Raw genomic sequence first — 17,088 nt, 5'->3', positions numbered from 1 at the left:
CTCTTTCCACTCCTTATTCCGTAGTACATCAAAACTTTACCCAAAACTTGAAAACTTCACAACACAAAACTCAACAGAAAACTCGTAAGCTCTGTTAGTATAATAAAGAAAATCACCACTTAGGTACTTTTGTGAACTCATTCTAAATTTGTATTAGTGTTATATCTACTATATTCCAACTTCTCCATGGTTCATACCCTCCGATACTACTCATCGATTCATCAAAATAAGCAAACAACACAATGAAAACAGAATCTGTCAAAAACAGAACAGTCTGAAGTAATCTGTAAACTATCCATACTTCTGTAACTCCACAAATTCTGAAAAATTAGCACAACGTTGACAATTTGTATATAAATCATGCAACAAAAATTCAGATCAAAAGCAAGTTCTTGTGAATTTACAAAATTCCTGGACTAAGAGCAAAGGTTTTTGTTTTTGCACAGAATCAAGTCAACTATCATCCACACTATCCTAAAGGCTTTACTTGGCACTTTACTGAAACAAAAATTTTAAAATATGATTACTACAGTATCCTAATCATGTGAACACAAAAAACAGTAGGGGTAAATATTGGCTTATCTCCCAACAAGCGCTTTTCTTTAATGCCTTTTTAGCTAGGCATGATGATTTCAATGATGCTCGCATAAAAGATAAGAATTGGAACACAAGGAGAGCATCATGAAGCATATGACTAACACATTTAAGTCTAACCCACTTCCTATGCATAGGGATTTTGTGAGCAAACAATTTATGGGAACAAGAATTGACTTGCATAGGAAGGCAAAACAGACAAAACTTCAAGATTTTCAACACATAGAGAGGAAACTTGATATTATTGCAATATGTAAAAGCAAATGTTCCTCTCTCACAATAATTTTCAGTAGCATCATGAATGAATTCAACAATATATCTATTACATAAAACACTCTTTTCATGATGCATAAGCATAGAAATTTTGTTACTCTCCACATAAGAAAATTTATTCTCATCAATAGCAGTGGGAGAAAACTCAACAAAATAACTATCATGTGACACTTGATTTACATAATCAATTTGGACACTAAAATCATGATGACAAGTTTCATGGTTATAATTATTCTTTATAGCATACATGTCATCATATTAATAATCATAGATAGCAACTTTGTTCTCATAATAATCAATTGAAACCTCTTCCAAAATAGTGGATTCATCACTAAATAAAGTCCTGACCTCTCCAAATCTACTTTTCTCAATATTATGAAAAGATTCAACACCCTCCAAAATAGTGGAATCGATACTACCTAGAGTTGACACTCTTCCAAACCCACTTTCATCAATATAATCATCATAAACAGGAGGCATGCCATCATCGTAATAAATATTCTCATCAAAACTTAGGGGACTAAAAATATCATCTTCATCAAACATAGCATCCCCAAGCTTATGGCTTTGCATATCATTAGCATCATGGATATTCAAAGAATACACACTAACAACATTGCAATCATGCTCATCATTCAAAGATTTAGTGCCAAACATTTTATTGACTTTTTCTTCTAACACTTTGGCACAATTTTGCGATCCATCGTTTTCAAGAAAGACATTATAAAGATGAATTATATGTGGCAACCTCAATTCCATTTTTTGTAGTTTTCTTTTACAGACTAAACTAGTGATAAAACAAGAAACTAAAAGATTCGATTGCAAGATCTAAAGATATACTTTCAAGCACTCACCTCCTCGGCAACGACGCCAGAAAAGAGCTTGATGTCTACTACGCAACCTTCTTCTTGTAGACTTGTGTTGGGCCTCCAAGCACAGAGTTCTATAGGACAGTAGCAAATTTCCATCAAGTGGATGACCTAAGGTTTATCAATTCGAGGGAGGCGTAGGATGAAGATGGTCTCTCTCAAAAAACCCTGCAACCAAATAACAAAGAGTCTCTTGTGTCCCCAACACACCAAATACAATGGTAAATTGTATAGGTGCACTAGTTCGGCGAAGAGATGGTGATACAAGTGTAATATGGATAGTAGATATAGGTTTTAGTAATATGAAAATATAAAAACAGCAAGGTAACTAGTAACAAAAGTGAGCAAAAACGGTATCGCAATGCTTGAAAACAAGGCCTAGGGTTCATACTTTCACTAGTCCAAATTCTCTCAACAATGATAACATAATTGGATCACATAATAGTCCCTCAACGTGCAACAAAGAGTCACTCCAAAGTTCCTATCAGAGAACGTAGGACGAAAACATGCATCAACCCCTATGCATAGATTACCCCAATGTCACCTCGGGAATCCGCGAGTTGAGTGCCAAAACATACATCAAGTGAATCAATAGAACATCCCATTGTCACCACAGGTATCCGATCGCAAGACATACATCAAGTGTTCTCAAAGCCAATACTCAATCCAACATAACAGAACCTCAAAGAGCAAGACTCAATTTATCACAGCAAGAGATAGAGAGGGAAGAAACACCAGATGATCCAACTATAGTAACAAAGCTCGCGGTACGTCAAGATCATGCCAAATCAAGAACATGAGAGAGAGAGCGAGAAAGAGAGAGCGAGAGAGAGCGAGCGAGAGAGAGAGAGAGATCAAACACATAGCTACTAGTACATACCCTCAGCCCCGAGGGTGAACTACTCCCTCCTCGTCATGGAGACCGCGGGATGATGAAGTTGGCCACCGGTGATGGTTTCCCCCTCCGGCAGGGTGCCGGAATGGGCTCCCGATTGGTTTTTTGTGGCTACAGAGGCTTACGGCGGCGGAACTTCCGATCTAGGTTTCTTTTCGGGGGTTTCTATATTTATAGGAATTTTTGGCGTCGGAGACAAGTCAGGGTGGTTCCTCATGAGTCCACAAGCCACGGGCACGCCCTAGGGGGGGGGTGCCCTCCACCCTTGTGGTTGCCTCCGGACTCTTCTGGCCCAACTCCGATGCTCCGTGGGCTTCTTCTAGTCCATAAAGAATCACTGTAAATTTTCAGGTCGTTTGGACTCCGTTTGATATTCCTTTTCTGTAAAACTCAAAAACAAGGAAAAAACATAAACTGGCACCATGCTCTAGGTTAATAGGTTAGTCCCTAAAATAATAATAAAATAGCAAATTAATGCATATAAAACATCCAAACTAGATAATATAATAACATGGAACAATAAAAAAATTATAGATACATGTCACCGACCGGACGCAATAATAGGAGCATACCAGGCCCGTGGGCCCACAGGCCTAGACGGGCCCTCATAGGCCCGTAAAGCTCCCAACTTCGCGCTGCAGCAAGCACGTCGTCAGTGTCGCCGCCCCCGGTCCAAGCTACTCCTCCTCCCCACCGCACAGAAGACACCAAAGCCGCGCCGGGGGTTGGCCCGCTAGGACCCAGATGGGGCCCGCAGTGCCCAAATCTGGGCCGGGGGTCCGCCGCCGCACCACCACGCCGTCCCGCCGCCAAGGAGCCGCGCCACCACCTCGCCTGCCACCGGCCACCGCCGCAGGGTTGCCGGACCGCTACCAAACGGAGCCACACCGCCGCCGTCTCCTACCCCGGGAAGAAGAAAAGAGCGCGAAAGCACACTTAGTTGACGGTGCGAGTCTATGCATTGCCTTATGCGATACAAAAGAACGCGTCGCCTGCAGGGGAGCCGGTAGTGGACTAGCACACTAACATTGCATGTTTGTTTTGTTTATAGTAGGACAATGTCTATGCGTTGTAATGAGATATAAATATTTTATTATGTTATCTTGTGATTTACTTGTCTATATTAATGTGATTACGTAAATAAATGGTTATCAAATCCTGCCCTTGATTTACCTTATGTTTTTATGAAAAGTTTGATAAATAAATTAAAGTGAAACTGATTCAAAACGGAAGTAAATTAAGATGATTAATCATCATACAGAAAAGATTGTACGAATGGGTTGTGGGAGAAAAGTGAAACATAAAAACTAACATTCTTTTTAATAGTAGTGATTTTGAGTGTGTGTGTCTCTGTGTGTGTATGTTTAATTTTTTAAATATTTTAGTCACACATTTATAAAATGTTCATGGAGTGTAGACATATGTTCAATCAATTTTTAAAATGTTTGTACCATTAAAAAATGTATGTGATATTTCAAAAATGTTCACACATTTCATAAAAAACTAAATGCTATTTTTCAAAAATGTTCTCAAATAGAAAAGTGTAGTTGTAATTAAAAATAATGTATGTTACATATGGAAAGAATAGTCAAGCGCTGCAAATTGTTTTTGTGACATTTAAAACAAAATTATCTGATGTAAAAAAAAGTATTTGCGTAGTTTTAGAAAAATGTTTTGTATCATATAAAAAATGTTTAAAGATGTATTTGAAAATATTAACACTTACGGAAAATGTTCAAAGAAAGCATTTAGCAAAATAATAATCATGTATTTAAAATTTTAATGTATATAGAACATTTTAGATGTATATGAAACATATACAATGCAAAAAAATTATGCATGAAAACATATATTTAAAAAATTAATATTGTATTTGAAAAATGTAAATGTTTATAAAAATGCAGCTGATTTATATTAAAAAAATATACAATATGTATGAAAGTAGACATGTGTTGAAAAAAAAGAATAGAATAAATAGAAGAAAGTAACAAAGAAAACCAATATAAGCCATATAGAAAGTAAACGGACAAGGAAAAAGAAAAATGACAAACCCAAGAAATCCATAAAAAAGAAAGAAAACATTTTTAAAAAAGTGAAAACTATTAGAAAACAAGAAAAAACATGCACGTAGATATAGTATTGCGCTGGCCCAATAATGCACGATTGTAGGCAAGACGTGTTACGTCTCGATACGGGCCGGACATAGCTCGGGCATAGGGATTGCCCATGACATATGAGTATTTCCAACTCGCCTTTCTTTCAGGCCTAGCGGCTGGAACCCCAGCCACCCCTAGGAGAGGCCAAGTTTCCAGCGCCATCCTCCGACGGCTCCCGTCCCCCGGCGACCTCGGACGACATTGGCATGGTGGGTTGATGACCCATAGGTATATGGGACCAATCATAGTCCTTCTGATAAGTAAGAGTGTGGAACCCAACGAGGAGTAGAAGGAAATGACAAAGCGGTTTTCAGCAAGGTATCTTCGGCAAGCACTGAAATTATCGGTAACATATAGTTTGATAGCAAGGTAATTTGTAACGAGTAACAAGTAGCAATTGTAACAAAGGTGCAGCAAGGTATCCCAATCTTTTTTATAACAAATGACAGGCCAGAACTTTCACTTATAGTAAGCAAAGTGTTCTTGAGGACACATGAGAATTCATCTAGGCATTTTCATCATGGTTGATTGATTCGTATTCGTTACTTTGATAATTTGATATGTGGGTGAACCGGTGCTTGGTGCTATCCTTAATTGATCAAGCCTCCCACTTATGATTAACCCCTCTCGCAAGCATCCGCAACTACGAAAGAGAATTAAGATCAATCTAACCATAGCATGAAACATATGAATCCAAATCAGCCCCTTATGTAATAGCGCATAAACTAGGGTTTAAGCTTCTGTCACTCTAGCAACCTATCATCTAATTACTACTCCACAATGCATCCTGTTAGATATCATCATGATTATTCGCTTTTCTATCAATTGCCCAAAAGTAATTTGTTTACCTACCGTATGCTATCTGCAAGAGTGAAGCCTCTAGTGAAAACTATGGCCCCGGGGTCTATCTAAATCATATATTAAAATCAAAAAAATATAGTGTTGCCCTGTTATTTTATTTTGTATCACTACGAGATTTGATCCTTTCAATTAACCTCCAAGGGATTGACAACCCTTGTTTGCGTTGGGTGCAAATATTTGTTATTTTGTGTGTAGGTGCTGTTAATGAGTTGTTGCGTGGTTCTCCTACTGGATTGACAACCTTGGTTTCTAACCGAGAGAAATACTTATCTCTACTGTACTGCATCATCCCCTCCTCTTTGGGGAAATCCCAACGTAGCTCACAAGTAGCAGCGAGCGACCGAAGCGCTTGCGTCGATGCCTAGTGGGGAGTCGCAGGGGTGTCTTATACGGAACAGACGACTTCCGAAGGAGTACTGCATAGGACCTTGCACGGAAGTGCACTACACCACAGATGGACATCGACTCCATGTCCAACGGGGATTTCTAAAGCCACGTTGAGTCATTGGTGACAAAGCAGAAGGCACCAAAACGGATCTCGCTGCCAGTCACCGTCTCGACGTTGGAAATCATGATTGATTAGGAAATTCCACCTGCGTCGTGTACTGCTAGATGCGCAACCCCACGATGGGCGCCAACTGTCTAGGAAATTATTCTAACAATGGGTACTAGGGGTATGAATAAAGGTTAGTCCTAGCTACGGTGAAGGTGTGACACAAGGATTTGCGAGTTCAGGCCCCTCACGGTGGAGGTAAACACCCTACATCTCGAGCTGTGGAGCTGTTTCTTTTTCTCGCGTCTAGATGATTATAATGGATGCGAACCCCTGTCTAAGTGCCATGGGGCGGCTTATATAGAGTGCGCCGCCCCTTCCTTTAGCTATGTATAGAGGAGAATGATGACTTGGGTTTATTACATGCGTTACTATTGATAACTGTCGTATTGATTGCTAATAATGCTCGACGATGTGCCCATTTGTATGCTCCAGATTCCACGCTGGTTGTCCGCATTCCCTTGGCTGAGTCCTGGTGGGATAGCCGAGTGGTTGCAGCATAGCCGAGTAAATGGAATGACATCCTAGTGGATTGTTATCTGAGTGGACAGATAGTGTTCGAGTGGATGAATGGCATCCGAGTGAAGCAGGTCTCGATGGACATCTGCGGGCCTTAATGCTTGTGACCTGCGGGCCTTGATGCTTGTTGATTTGGGGCCCTACGTAAGATCCAAGATGCATGTCTTCTGACCCTACCCCTAGTAGATGACCCAGACAGGCGCAGACGTGCAGAAGGTGGAGAATACCATCAGGGAGGCTGCCAATCATGGCGATAGGGGGATCTGCCAAGATACCTAGTACATATACTACTCTACACCATCGATTTGGGTCCAGATGATGCGTATTAGCATGTGTTTTTTTTATTTTCCTCTGTTGTTGATGTCTGAAGGCGCTGGCCAAGGAGGTGGTGCAGCCCAGGAAGGTCGTCAACTGCCTCTACAAAAACAAGGCCCAGCTCAACTCCATCTCCATGCACCTCGATGAGATTGTTGGTAACCAACATTGTCCATCTCTGATCATTCTTTGACTAGATAGCACTGTCTAATGGTAAAAAGTGTAATTTACAGTTGTTGTTCATCATGTTGTACAAACTCTGAAACTAGGGCCGGCCCATCGGCAGGGCAAAGAGGTCGACCACCCCAGGGCTCCAGAGGATGAGGGAGCCCAATATTAAATTATTGTAGCAACCACTACATGCTATTATCCATTTAGTTTTAAAGATTGTACTATATAAAAATCATAATTTTGTCAACTTATTACTAAACATAACTTTGCTTCATTTATTAGTTAGACAATATACTTATTAGTTAGCCTACTAGTCACATTTTGCCAATTTATTACTGAACATAACTTTGCTTCATTTGAAAATGGTTCGATTTACTCTAGGAGGTTCTGAAAATATGGTTATCTAATAATATACTATAAACCAAAATTGATATTAGTTAGACAATGCACTTTTAGAGATCTCTACAATGATATTAAAATATGCACCGACACATGTAAATACACACAAATATATATGCCCCATATAATTTATGCAAATTTTCAACTTTAGTTTAAACAATTTTTTTGTTAAAACACACAAATAAAATTTCACAGGGTTGATATTTTGAGTAAAAAAACATTAAAATAATAAAAGTGACATAATTAATATGACACAACATTGTCATGTGGTTACTAGTGTCAGCTAAATTATAGAAATTAAAGTCATTAATGTAATATGATAAAAAATCAGATAAATTTTTGGTATAAAATACTTATTTTAGTTAGACCCAGTTTAAAAAAAATGTGTACCACCCATGTCTGAAACTTGTTTCACTCCAGTGTGATTTAATGTTAATATGCACAGTTGTTGAGTTGTGAAGTTGACTCGTGATGCTATATTTTGCTTTGACTTTATGTAGAACAGTAACTTTTTTAAACAATCTTAAATATATACTGACCAACGTAGTTAGAAGTGACTTTACTCATAAATTCTTTGACTTAACTAAAACGACCCATACCGTTTATTTTTATAATTTCTAAAGGTGGTATTGCTTACTTTTACGAGAAGTGGGCTTATATTTATTTGTTTCATTTTGAATTGAGTTTGTAATAATGATATGTTGATCTTTTAGCTACTACTAGGAAAGTTGGACATTTGTTCAAGAGAAACAAAATAATGAAACTTGTCAATAACCTTATGAAAGCCCCATAAATAGCTGTTATTTTGTGGAAATTCAGGAAAGAGATAAGAAAGGTATAACGAATTATAGTAACGTGTTGACCTGCTTAAAAAAATATGTTATATTTGGTACTCATGCCAGTTGTGAGTTGATCGGTGCGGGTCACCGTAATTGAAAATATGGTGAATGATACATGGATTTGACATGGGACAATAGGACTTTCTTCACAATCACTGGGGAGACTTCATCCCAGCTTCCTGACGCTGTCCAAAAGCAAAAGGATAAGTTCACACAAGCTTCGACAAACTAACCTGCAGATCTAATACTACTCTAGTATTTGTTCTGTACATTTTAAGGCTCTTTGTTACTGTGAGTATTCACCTTAGAAGTAGCTTTACATTATGTGCAGAGAATTCATATAGTGGAATCAGTTAACAACGACGAGGATGATCTAGAAAAGATAAGGGAGAGGCTCAACAAAGTGAGGTCGTAAAAGAGAACTGATGCGCTGACGTGTTGAATATAGTCAATTTGATAATGTATGGCGGGGTGCACAATTTCACATATGACAAACTGGTTCACCCACATTCATCATAATGTTTATGACATTTACAAAAAAAGACACACCTTAGAAAAACTGAACATGACATTTAAAAAATGTATGTATAATTAAAAAAATGTTTCATACATTAAAAGTATATATTAAATTTTCAAAAATGTGTGCCTCGAATTTTGAAAAAATGTTTATACAAATGTAATAAAATGTTTACACAAGGTAAGAAAAAGTTTTTTATCATTCAAAAAAGGTATAAACGTATAATTGAAAGAAATTCTTAACACCTACTCGAAAACAAATATTCAATTAGAAAAAAGTGAAATCACGTATTTATTAATTTGAAATATATATATTTATATAATGTTTTAGATGTATATTAAAAATGTACAATGTGTATAAAACAGAGTAGGCATGAAAAATATATATTTCCAAAAAATGCTAAGCATTTATTTAATAAAATTTTAATGAGCACGATAAAAATGTTTCACCTATATGCGGAAAAAATGGACAGCACCTGTGAAAAATATGTACATGTGCTGATAGAAAACCCGATAAAAAAAGAAAGAAGAAAAACATGAGGAAATCCGATAGGCAAATGGAAAACCACAGTATTTAACCAAGAAAAAGCATAGAAAAACGGTGAAAAAATAAAAGGAAAAGGAAAAAAAAACAGAGCACAGCGAGCGGCTACAGCGTCGCAGGAACGCAAGGGAGGGACTGCCCCTAATGGGCTGGCCCGATTAGCTCGCCCGTATTCGATTCCTATATGGAATCAGTATATTTCTCAAAAGAAAAAAAGAAATTATGGAATCAGAACTGGCGAGATATAGCACCTGGGAGCAACTCCTTCCGCATCGGCGTGTTCGTTCCCCACTGCCTCTGCTTCCGGTCGATCGAGACGAACCACCGGAGCACCACCAGCCGCCGCCGCGATGGAGGCGGTGAAGAGCCTCCTGAAGCCGAAGCCGACGCCGCAGCAGCAGCTCCGCGAGTGGCAGCGCCGCCTCCGCAACGAGGGCCGCAACATCGAGCGCCAGATCCGAGGTTCCCCCTTCCCTCCCTCCCCGATTCGATCCAATCCAGGGCTCTAGGCCTTCACCTGGTTGCTGATTTTTGGTTCGGTTGTGGGGGCGCAGACGTGCAGAAGGAGGAGAAGAAGGTGGAGAAGGCCATCCGGGACGCCGCCAAGCGCGGCGACATGGGATCCGCCAAGGTATATATCCTACTCTGCCTGCGCCATGGATCGATTTGGGATTTACTGATCTTGTTTCCTCTGCTGGTGATGCTTCTTCCTCAAGGCGCTGGCCAAGGAGCTGGTGCAGTCGAGGAAGGCGGTCAACCGCCTCTACGAGAACAAGGCCCAGCTCAACTCCATCTCCATGCACCTCGGCGAGATCGTCGGTAATGGACGCCGCCTGCCTCGTATCTTTCTTTCTAGATAGCACTCTAGTATGGTAACATTTAGTAATTTACAGCTGCTGTTCATGATGCTATTACAAACTCTGAAATCTGGTACTTCAGTCCATGTGTTTCCTTTCCAAACAACTGTGCACCTTGGCGAGCTCGTCGGTAGCAAACAGTGTCTACTGACCTCGTATCATTCTATACTAGTATGGATAAATAGCATCCCAGTTTGTTGTCTACTGACCCCGTATCTTTCTAGATAGCATTCAGTATGGTAACATGTGATTTACAGCTGCTGTTCATGATGCTTACAAACTCTGAAAATTGGCTCAGCCCAATGTGCTTCCTTTCTTACCAACTGTGCACTCTCGGCGACATCGTCAGTAACAAACAGTGTCTACCTGACTACCTCGTATCATTCCATACTAGTATAGATTGCATCCAAATACAGAGTGCTGTTCACTTGTATAGATATAGCCTCCTCAAGGTATGTAAAGATGCCTTTATTTGATATAGCACAGTAGGAGCCTCTCCTACTGTTTTCAGCTCAAAAAAAACTGTGCTAATCTTCATAGATGTGGCTGAAATTCCACACCTAGATGCAAAATTAACCTCTGCTGTATCGGGCTTCAAGTTTATGTGGATCAGGAGTAGGGCCAAGGGGAGAAGTTATAAATACAGGAAAGATACTAATGTGCACATTAATATGCAAATTTTCTTCCTAGTTGTTAGTTAACCTTGCTTGTGAATCCTTTAAATATGCAGATTTTGTTCCTAGCTGGTTGTTAAACTTATTTGCTTGTGAATACATACCAGACAGCATACTTGCAAGTGGTATTGCTTAAAAATTCTTTGACTTGAAATTTTGTTTTTTGAACATAAGACTTGAACTGAAACGAACCTGTACCACTCCTCGGTGCTTGCCTAGAAGTTATTGTGGCATGGCTTAGCTTATGGAGAAGTAGGATTAGCTTCTTTCGTTTCATTCTGAATTGAAGGTTTGTACTAACGACATGCTCTGCTTGTAATCTTGCAGCTACTACTAGAACAGTAGGACATTTGTCCAAGAGCACTGAAGTAATGAAACTTGTCAATAATCTTATGAAGGCCCCAGAAATAGCAGTCACCATGCAGGAATTCAGTAAAGAGATGACAAAGGTATAAACCATAAGGCCTCGTTCGAAGGTCTTTCTTGTGTTTTGTATTGGTGTCGGTTCTCACTAAATGGTTGTTGTGGTGCAGGCCGGCGTGATGGAAGAAATGGTCAATGATGCCATGGATTCAGCACTGGACGATGAGGGCATGGAGGAGGAGATCGAGGAGGAGGTTGATAAGGTCCTTTCTGCAATCGCCGGGGAGACTGCGTCCCAGCTTCCTGACGCTGTCCGCAAACAAAAAGAGAAGGTCACACAACCTTCGACAAGCGAATCTGCACAGGTAATACAAGACGACCATGCTTGCCTTGCACATTTTGCAATTTTCAAGAAAACTTTTTAGGTGCACGCTTAGGCGTGCTTCTGCCCTAGGCGGAAGTTTTAGCGTTTAGCAAAAAAAGGCGGGATTTAGCGGCCGCTTTAGCGCTAAGCGCGCTTAAGCGTTCAAAAAGCGAGGAATGGGCCACAGGCTGGAGGTAAGGGGGGGGGGGGGGGGAGCTCCAGTGGCGGCTGCTCCTGTTCTGCATCCAACTCAGCTCCATGCATTCTACCTCCTCGTCCCTGGACTGGATCTGAATTACTGCTTGGGCTGGGCTGGGGCTGCTGTTTGGCTGCTGCTGCTGCTTGCCTGCAGCTGCCATTTTATCTTATATGCTCTAAGACAATATTATGCATTTATGCTTGCTGTGTGAACCACTGAACCTATCCTTATGTGTTATTTGGCTATTTGTTGTGGTGTGTGAACCACTGAACATCAACCTTATATGCTATTTCAGATTTTCAGTTACTTATGTGCTATATTTCCTGTTTTCTTGTGCATATTATTCAAAAACAACCAAATTCTGGCCAATTTAAAAAAACGCTTAATCCCGGTTAAGCTGCGCTTAAGCGGCCATTGCTCTAAGCTGTGGCCTTCCGCTCCGCTTACGCTTACCGCTTTCTTAAACATTGCAAACGCCTCACAAGAAACTTTTCACCGTGTGCAGAGAACTGCTGTAGCGGAATCCGTTGACGACGACGACGATGATCTAGAGAAGATAAGAGAAAGGCTCGCCAAAGTGAGGTCGTAAAAGAGAATCGATGTGCTGACATGTGTATAATAGTCCATTTGGTAATGTACGATACACAACTTGGCAGATGTCGCCCTTCTCACTCACAAACTGCCCAGAGTCACCAACGTACAAGTTGTTCGATCTCTGTTGTAATCTGTATGTGAGGATCGTCACGTGTGATCAAGGTGTCCTGTATTTTGTTTATTTCTACCTGTTGCGAACACATAAATATTCTGGTTACATACAGATATCATGTCAGTAAAGCTGGATGCACACAGCTAGCTATCTATGCAGAACTACAAACTGAAATGCTGAAAGCCTGAACTTGAACTTTTGTTGTTCCACTTCACTTTGCACAATGGTATGTTCTATTTAGTTTTGCAGATTCCCTCGATTATGTACTGGCTCTTTTAGGCAAAAAAGATGGAAAAAAGACAAGGTAGTAGCTCTGACCCAGATTGTCAGTTTGACCCAGATATACCGTGCATTGATCAGCCGCTTAATTATTTCAGGGTCATAAAGAAATTACTATATTGGTACTCTAGTATCATCGTATGGTAGCGCTTCTTTTTTGTAGGTGGTAAGAGAGTGCCACAGGGTTGATATGTTTTTTTAGCTGATTGGTGTTGATTGATTTGATAAAAGCGTTGGCCCGATAAAAATTATAAACCAAATTTAAAATTGAATATCTCAATCGAATAAAAGAGCTTCAAAATTAAGGAATATGGTGAATTAAAATAATTAAATGAGAGAGCACTTTGAGAAATTATTGACCCGGTCAAAATCAATGACCAAGTTTTAAACCAGAGACTTCAATTAATTGTGAGAACTAAAAAATTGGAAAACATAGTGTATAGTATAAAAATTGAATGAGAGCTTTGAGAAATTGTTGACTTGGTCAAAATTGGGTGACTCAATTCCAATTACAAGCCACCTTGAAGGTCTGAGTGAGAAGGTGATCCGTCATGACATTGCGTATTTTGAGAGTTCAGTTGTAACATTATTGTACTCACTAGAGCAAAGCACGGTGTGGATTGAAGATAGGTTCTCAAAGTGCGATTGCTCGCAAGCTATATCTTACTGTTTTTCTTTTAAAAGAGTACTCCCCCTGTAAATAAATATAATTTTTTTATTACTTTACAGAGGGAGTATCTTAAATATCTAAACATGTAAGGATGATTTCTGACCGGAAGGTTTTTCCAGCTCAAATTGGCATACCCTGGCCGTGATCGAGTTGTATATTGTTTCAGAATTGTGTTTTTCCAAATAAATCAATCCATTATTATGTGCTTGGACCCTGAGCCCTCGTTGTAGATTGAATCTGACCCTGAGCAGGTACTACGGATAGGCAACTTCTTCGAGCCCGTGCTCTACATAATCAACAGAAGCAGAAGCCAAGAACCGATCCCTCATCCATGGCGGCGACTTCAGCACTCTGGATCTTCCTGCTCTTGGTGGTGCTCGCCATGTCGACGCAAGAATCGTCGGCGGCTGCAGGTAGCAGCTGGTGCGTGTGCAAACCAGAGCTGCCGGCGGCGGCGCTGCAGAGTACGCTGGACTACGCGTACGGCCACGGCGCCGACTGCGCCCCGCTGCTCCCCGGCGGGCAGTGGAGTAAATTGCAAAAAACCATCACAATTGGGGACCCTAATTTAAAAAATCACCACCTTTTAATTTTTTTTTAAAAACCCACCACCATTGTACTGACCATTTGCAAAAAACACTGATGGGTTGATTAGAGCTTTTTATTAGGAAACTGACATCTGGGTCCTTCTGTAAATGATGACGTGGCATGAAAAAAACTCACACCGTTTGACTCAAATATTAGGCTGGCGTAGGGCCCACCCGTCATCCTCACTACCACCCCTCTTCCTCCTCTGGTCAACACAAACGCACTCATTCACGACACGGACGCACCGGTGCCCTCGCCGGCGTCGTCCCAGCCACTGGTGCTTGCCAAGAGACACTGGAGAGCGGGAGAAGGGGAAGGAGGAGCTTGTAGTCGACGCAGAGGTGGCAGGGGAGCTCGAGGACGATGGCTTGGGGCGCGGCGGCTGCTGCCGGAGCAGGGCGACGACGGGAAGTAGTAGGAGGTTGCAGGGCTCGTCATAAAGATGCCATGCGGCACCGGGGTGTTTATGCGAAGCTGCTGGAGGCGACGGCGAGGTCTGGCGCTCGACCTCCCGATCAAATCGAGCTCGGCCGCGCCGAGCGGGCAGGGGCGCGGGCGCGCTGGAGCTCGGCCTTGCCGAAGCGGGCAGGGGTGCGGCGCGCAGGAGATCGTACTCGACGGAGCGGTCATGTGCGAGGGCTTGCTGAAGCTCGGCCTCGCCGGATTAGGCGGCGTCCGCTTCGTGTATGTACGCATCTGGCCGGAACCAATTCAGGTGCTTCTGAAGCAAAGTTTGCAGGGACATGTATTTCCTCATTCACGTGTACTTGCTCGAAGACCCACAACGCAGCCCAATGGAATCCCCAAGCCGCCGCAACAGTTCGTTTGGAGGCTGCGTGTGGTCGACCGCGGAGTGCTCTCGATGGCGATGCCGACATGCTCGAACACCTAATTTTGCGCTGCAAGTGCCAGCGCAGAGCGCAGCATGTCAAAGCGGGCCAAGCAGGTGGCGGCGCGCCGGGGCGGCGGCTGCCGACGAGGTGGGCGGCCGGCGGGATGCACCGGGCTGCAACTCTGGTGCGCCCGCTGCGTGTTTGACAAAATGCCAAGGAGGCAGAGGAGCCATTGACCGGTCACTTAACGGCCGTCTGTTCCATCAATTTCCCCTGCCACGTGGCACCTGACAGTGGGACCCATCTGTCAGGTTTTCACTTAAACTACTTTAATCGATCCATCAGTGTTTTTTGCAAACTGTCAGTACAATGGCGGTGGAAATGCACGAGCAACGACGCAACACCTGCCGGCATTGAACCGTACCGTAGGCTGTTTGTACTTTGATGAGAAAAGACATTCTACCATGCACGGTATATACCGTGCATGTATCCACTAGTGCAGAACCGGGCTTTAGCGCCGGTTCGTAAGGGCCTTTAGTGCCGGTTCTGCAACCAACACTAAAGAGTGGAGACTAAAGCCCCCCCTCCCTTTAGTACCGGTTCATCACGAACCGGCGCTAAAGTCCCACCATGTGGCACGAGCCAGGCCCGGGTGCGTGCAGGACATTAGTACCGCAGATTAGTTTTGACTGGATGCATGTGGATCCTAGCTAAGTGATCAAGTATATGCCATATCCATATGGCATATACTTGATCACTTAGCTAGGATCCATCCAGCTGAAACTAATCTGCGGTTTTTTTATAAATGATATAATAACTCATCATCATCATCATATTAACATAAAAACTCTTGCATCATATCATCAACAACAGTAAATTAGCTAGCTAAAAATCATCATAGTCGTCATTACCACTGTTTAATCATCATAGTCATTACCGCTATCTAATCAGCACCAACACTAGCTTAAAGAAAAAACATTCACTTGTACCAGAAGCAAAGATATCATCGAGTTCAACATGGTCATCATATTATAAGCGTTCATAACACCACAATAGCAAATCACCCTTTGAGATTAAGTTCAGGACGAAGAACACGGACATGAGAGGACAAAAGTACTAAGAGCATGAACTAGCTAAATCACTCCTGCTACTCTCTCTCAGGTAAAATAGCATAGAACATGTATAGCTCTCCGGATTCATCATACTGGAGCATGCAGATGAATCTGTCTCCTAATCGTGGGCTGCGCTTCTCATTGCTGCCCCCTAGTACTTCTCTGCTGGGATCGTTAACAATTTTGCTCCAATCTTTCACTATTAAGCATTCATCGCTGTTAGAAATCCTAAATGCACTCATGTGCAATGTAGGATATCTCGGCCGTAAGCTAAATTGACATGTGACCTTTAGTCTCGATCCACTGAGGCACAACTGTCATCGGGAGTCCCTGTTGAAGAACATCGTATAGTAATTAATATACTTAGCAATGAAAGTTTAGCAAAAAAATAATGTATGCAAAAGATGCACTGAGGACAAATAGTAAAAATCTTACCATCTTTCGTAAATAGACGTGACCGTAGTTCAATACGATCACTATTGGTCGCACGTTTTGAGTACTAACATTTCTAAGTGCAGGAAGAAAATTTGTCTTAACAGTATGAAGATCCTCAAGCCATGAAACATAATGACTTATCTCCTCGCAGTTTAGTTCAGCTCCGGGACAGTAGTAGGTCCTGTCTACCAAGCGCCGGACATGTTTGCTTGAATGGAAATAAGCTGTCAATAGAAATTAGTTATCAACTATTTTTGAATAAACAATATCAAAGACATAAATATGGTTGAGAAACTCACATAATGGTAGAACTGGAGGCGTCTGCACATCGACGCAGATGTCTCTATTACCTTCAATATCATCTTCCGGACGAATATCAAAGGTGATAACCATATCAGGCTCAAATGCATAAGCCTTGCATAGTGCTTGCCAAGTTTTGCATTCAAAATAGGTGTATGTGTCTGCATTGTATAATTTGACGTTGAAAGTATAACCATGCTTGGT

The 17,088-nt window shown here is 41.5% G+C and overlaps 1 protein-coding gene and 1 pseudogene across 1 annotated transcript; both read left to right on the top strand.

The window, feature by feature from the left end:
* The first annotated feature begins 6,906 nt into the window (after positions 1-6,906).
* Positions 6,907-8,859, top strand: LOC123097213 (vacuolar protein sorting-associated protein 24 homolog 1-like; annotated as a pseudogene).
* An 867-nt stretch (positions 8,860-9,726) lies between these two features.
* On the top strand, positions 9,727-12,876 carry LOC123099199 (vacuolar protein sorting-associated protein 24 homolog 1). The gene is made up of 6 exons (XM_044521373.1): positions 9,727-9,966; positions 10,059-10,135; positions 10,221-10,323; positions 11,363-11,484; positions 11,569-11,763; positions 12,467-12,876. The coding sequence occupies exons 1-6, from the start codon at positions 9,855-9,857 to the stop codon at positions 12,548-12,550; spliced, it is 693 nt and encodes a 230-aa protein (XP_044377308.1). The 5' UTR covers positions 9,727-9,854; the 3' UTR covers positions 12,551-12,876.
* The last annotated feature ends 4,212 nt before the right edge of the window (positions 12,877-17,088 follow it).

Source organism: Triticum aestivum, chromosome 4D, assembly GCF_018294505.1.
Source record: "Triticum aestivum cultivar Chinese Spring chromosome 4D, IWGSC CS RefSeq v2.1, whole genome shotgun sequence".
NCBI classification, from domain to species: domain Eukaryota; kingdom Viridiplantae; phylum Streptophyta; class Magnoliopsida; order Poales; family Poaceae; genus Triticum; species Triticum aestivum.
The sequence above is the reverse complement of the archived record's forward strand: the minus strand, read 5'-3'. Positions and strand labels throughout refer to the sequence as shown.

Bases quoted from the DNA above. Each gene is read 5' to 3' on its own strand.
- LOC123099199 (XM_044521373.1), top strand. From the start codon at position 9,855: ATGGAGGCGGTGAAGAGCCTCCTGAAGCCGAAGCCGACGCCGCAGCAG. The intron at 9,967-10,058 runs GTTCCCCCTTCC...GTGGGGGCGCAG, and splicing joins CATCGAGCGCCAGATCCGAG to ACGTGCAGAAGGAGGAGAAG. The intron at 11,485-11,568 runs GTATAAACCATA...GTTGTGGTGCAG, and splicing joins TCAGTAAAGAGATGACAAAG to GCCGGCGTGATGGAAGAAAT.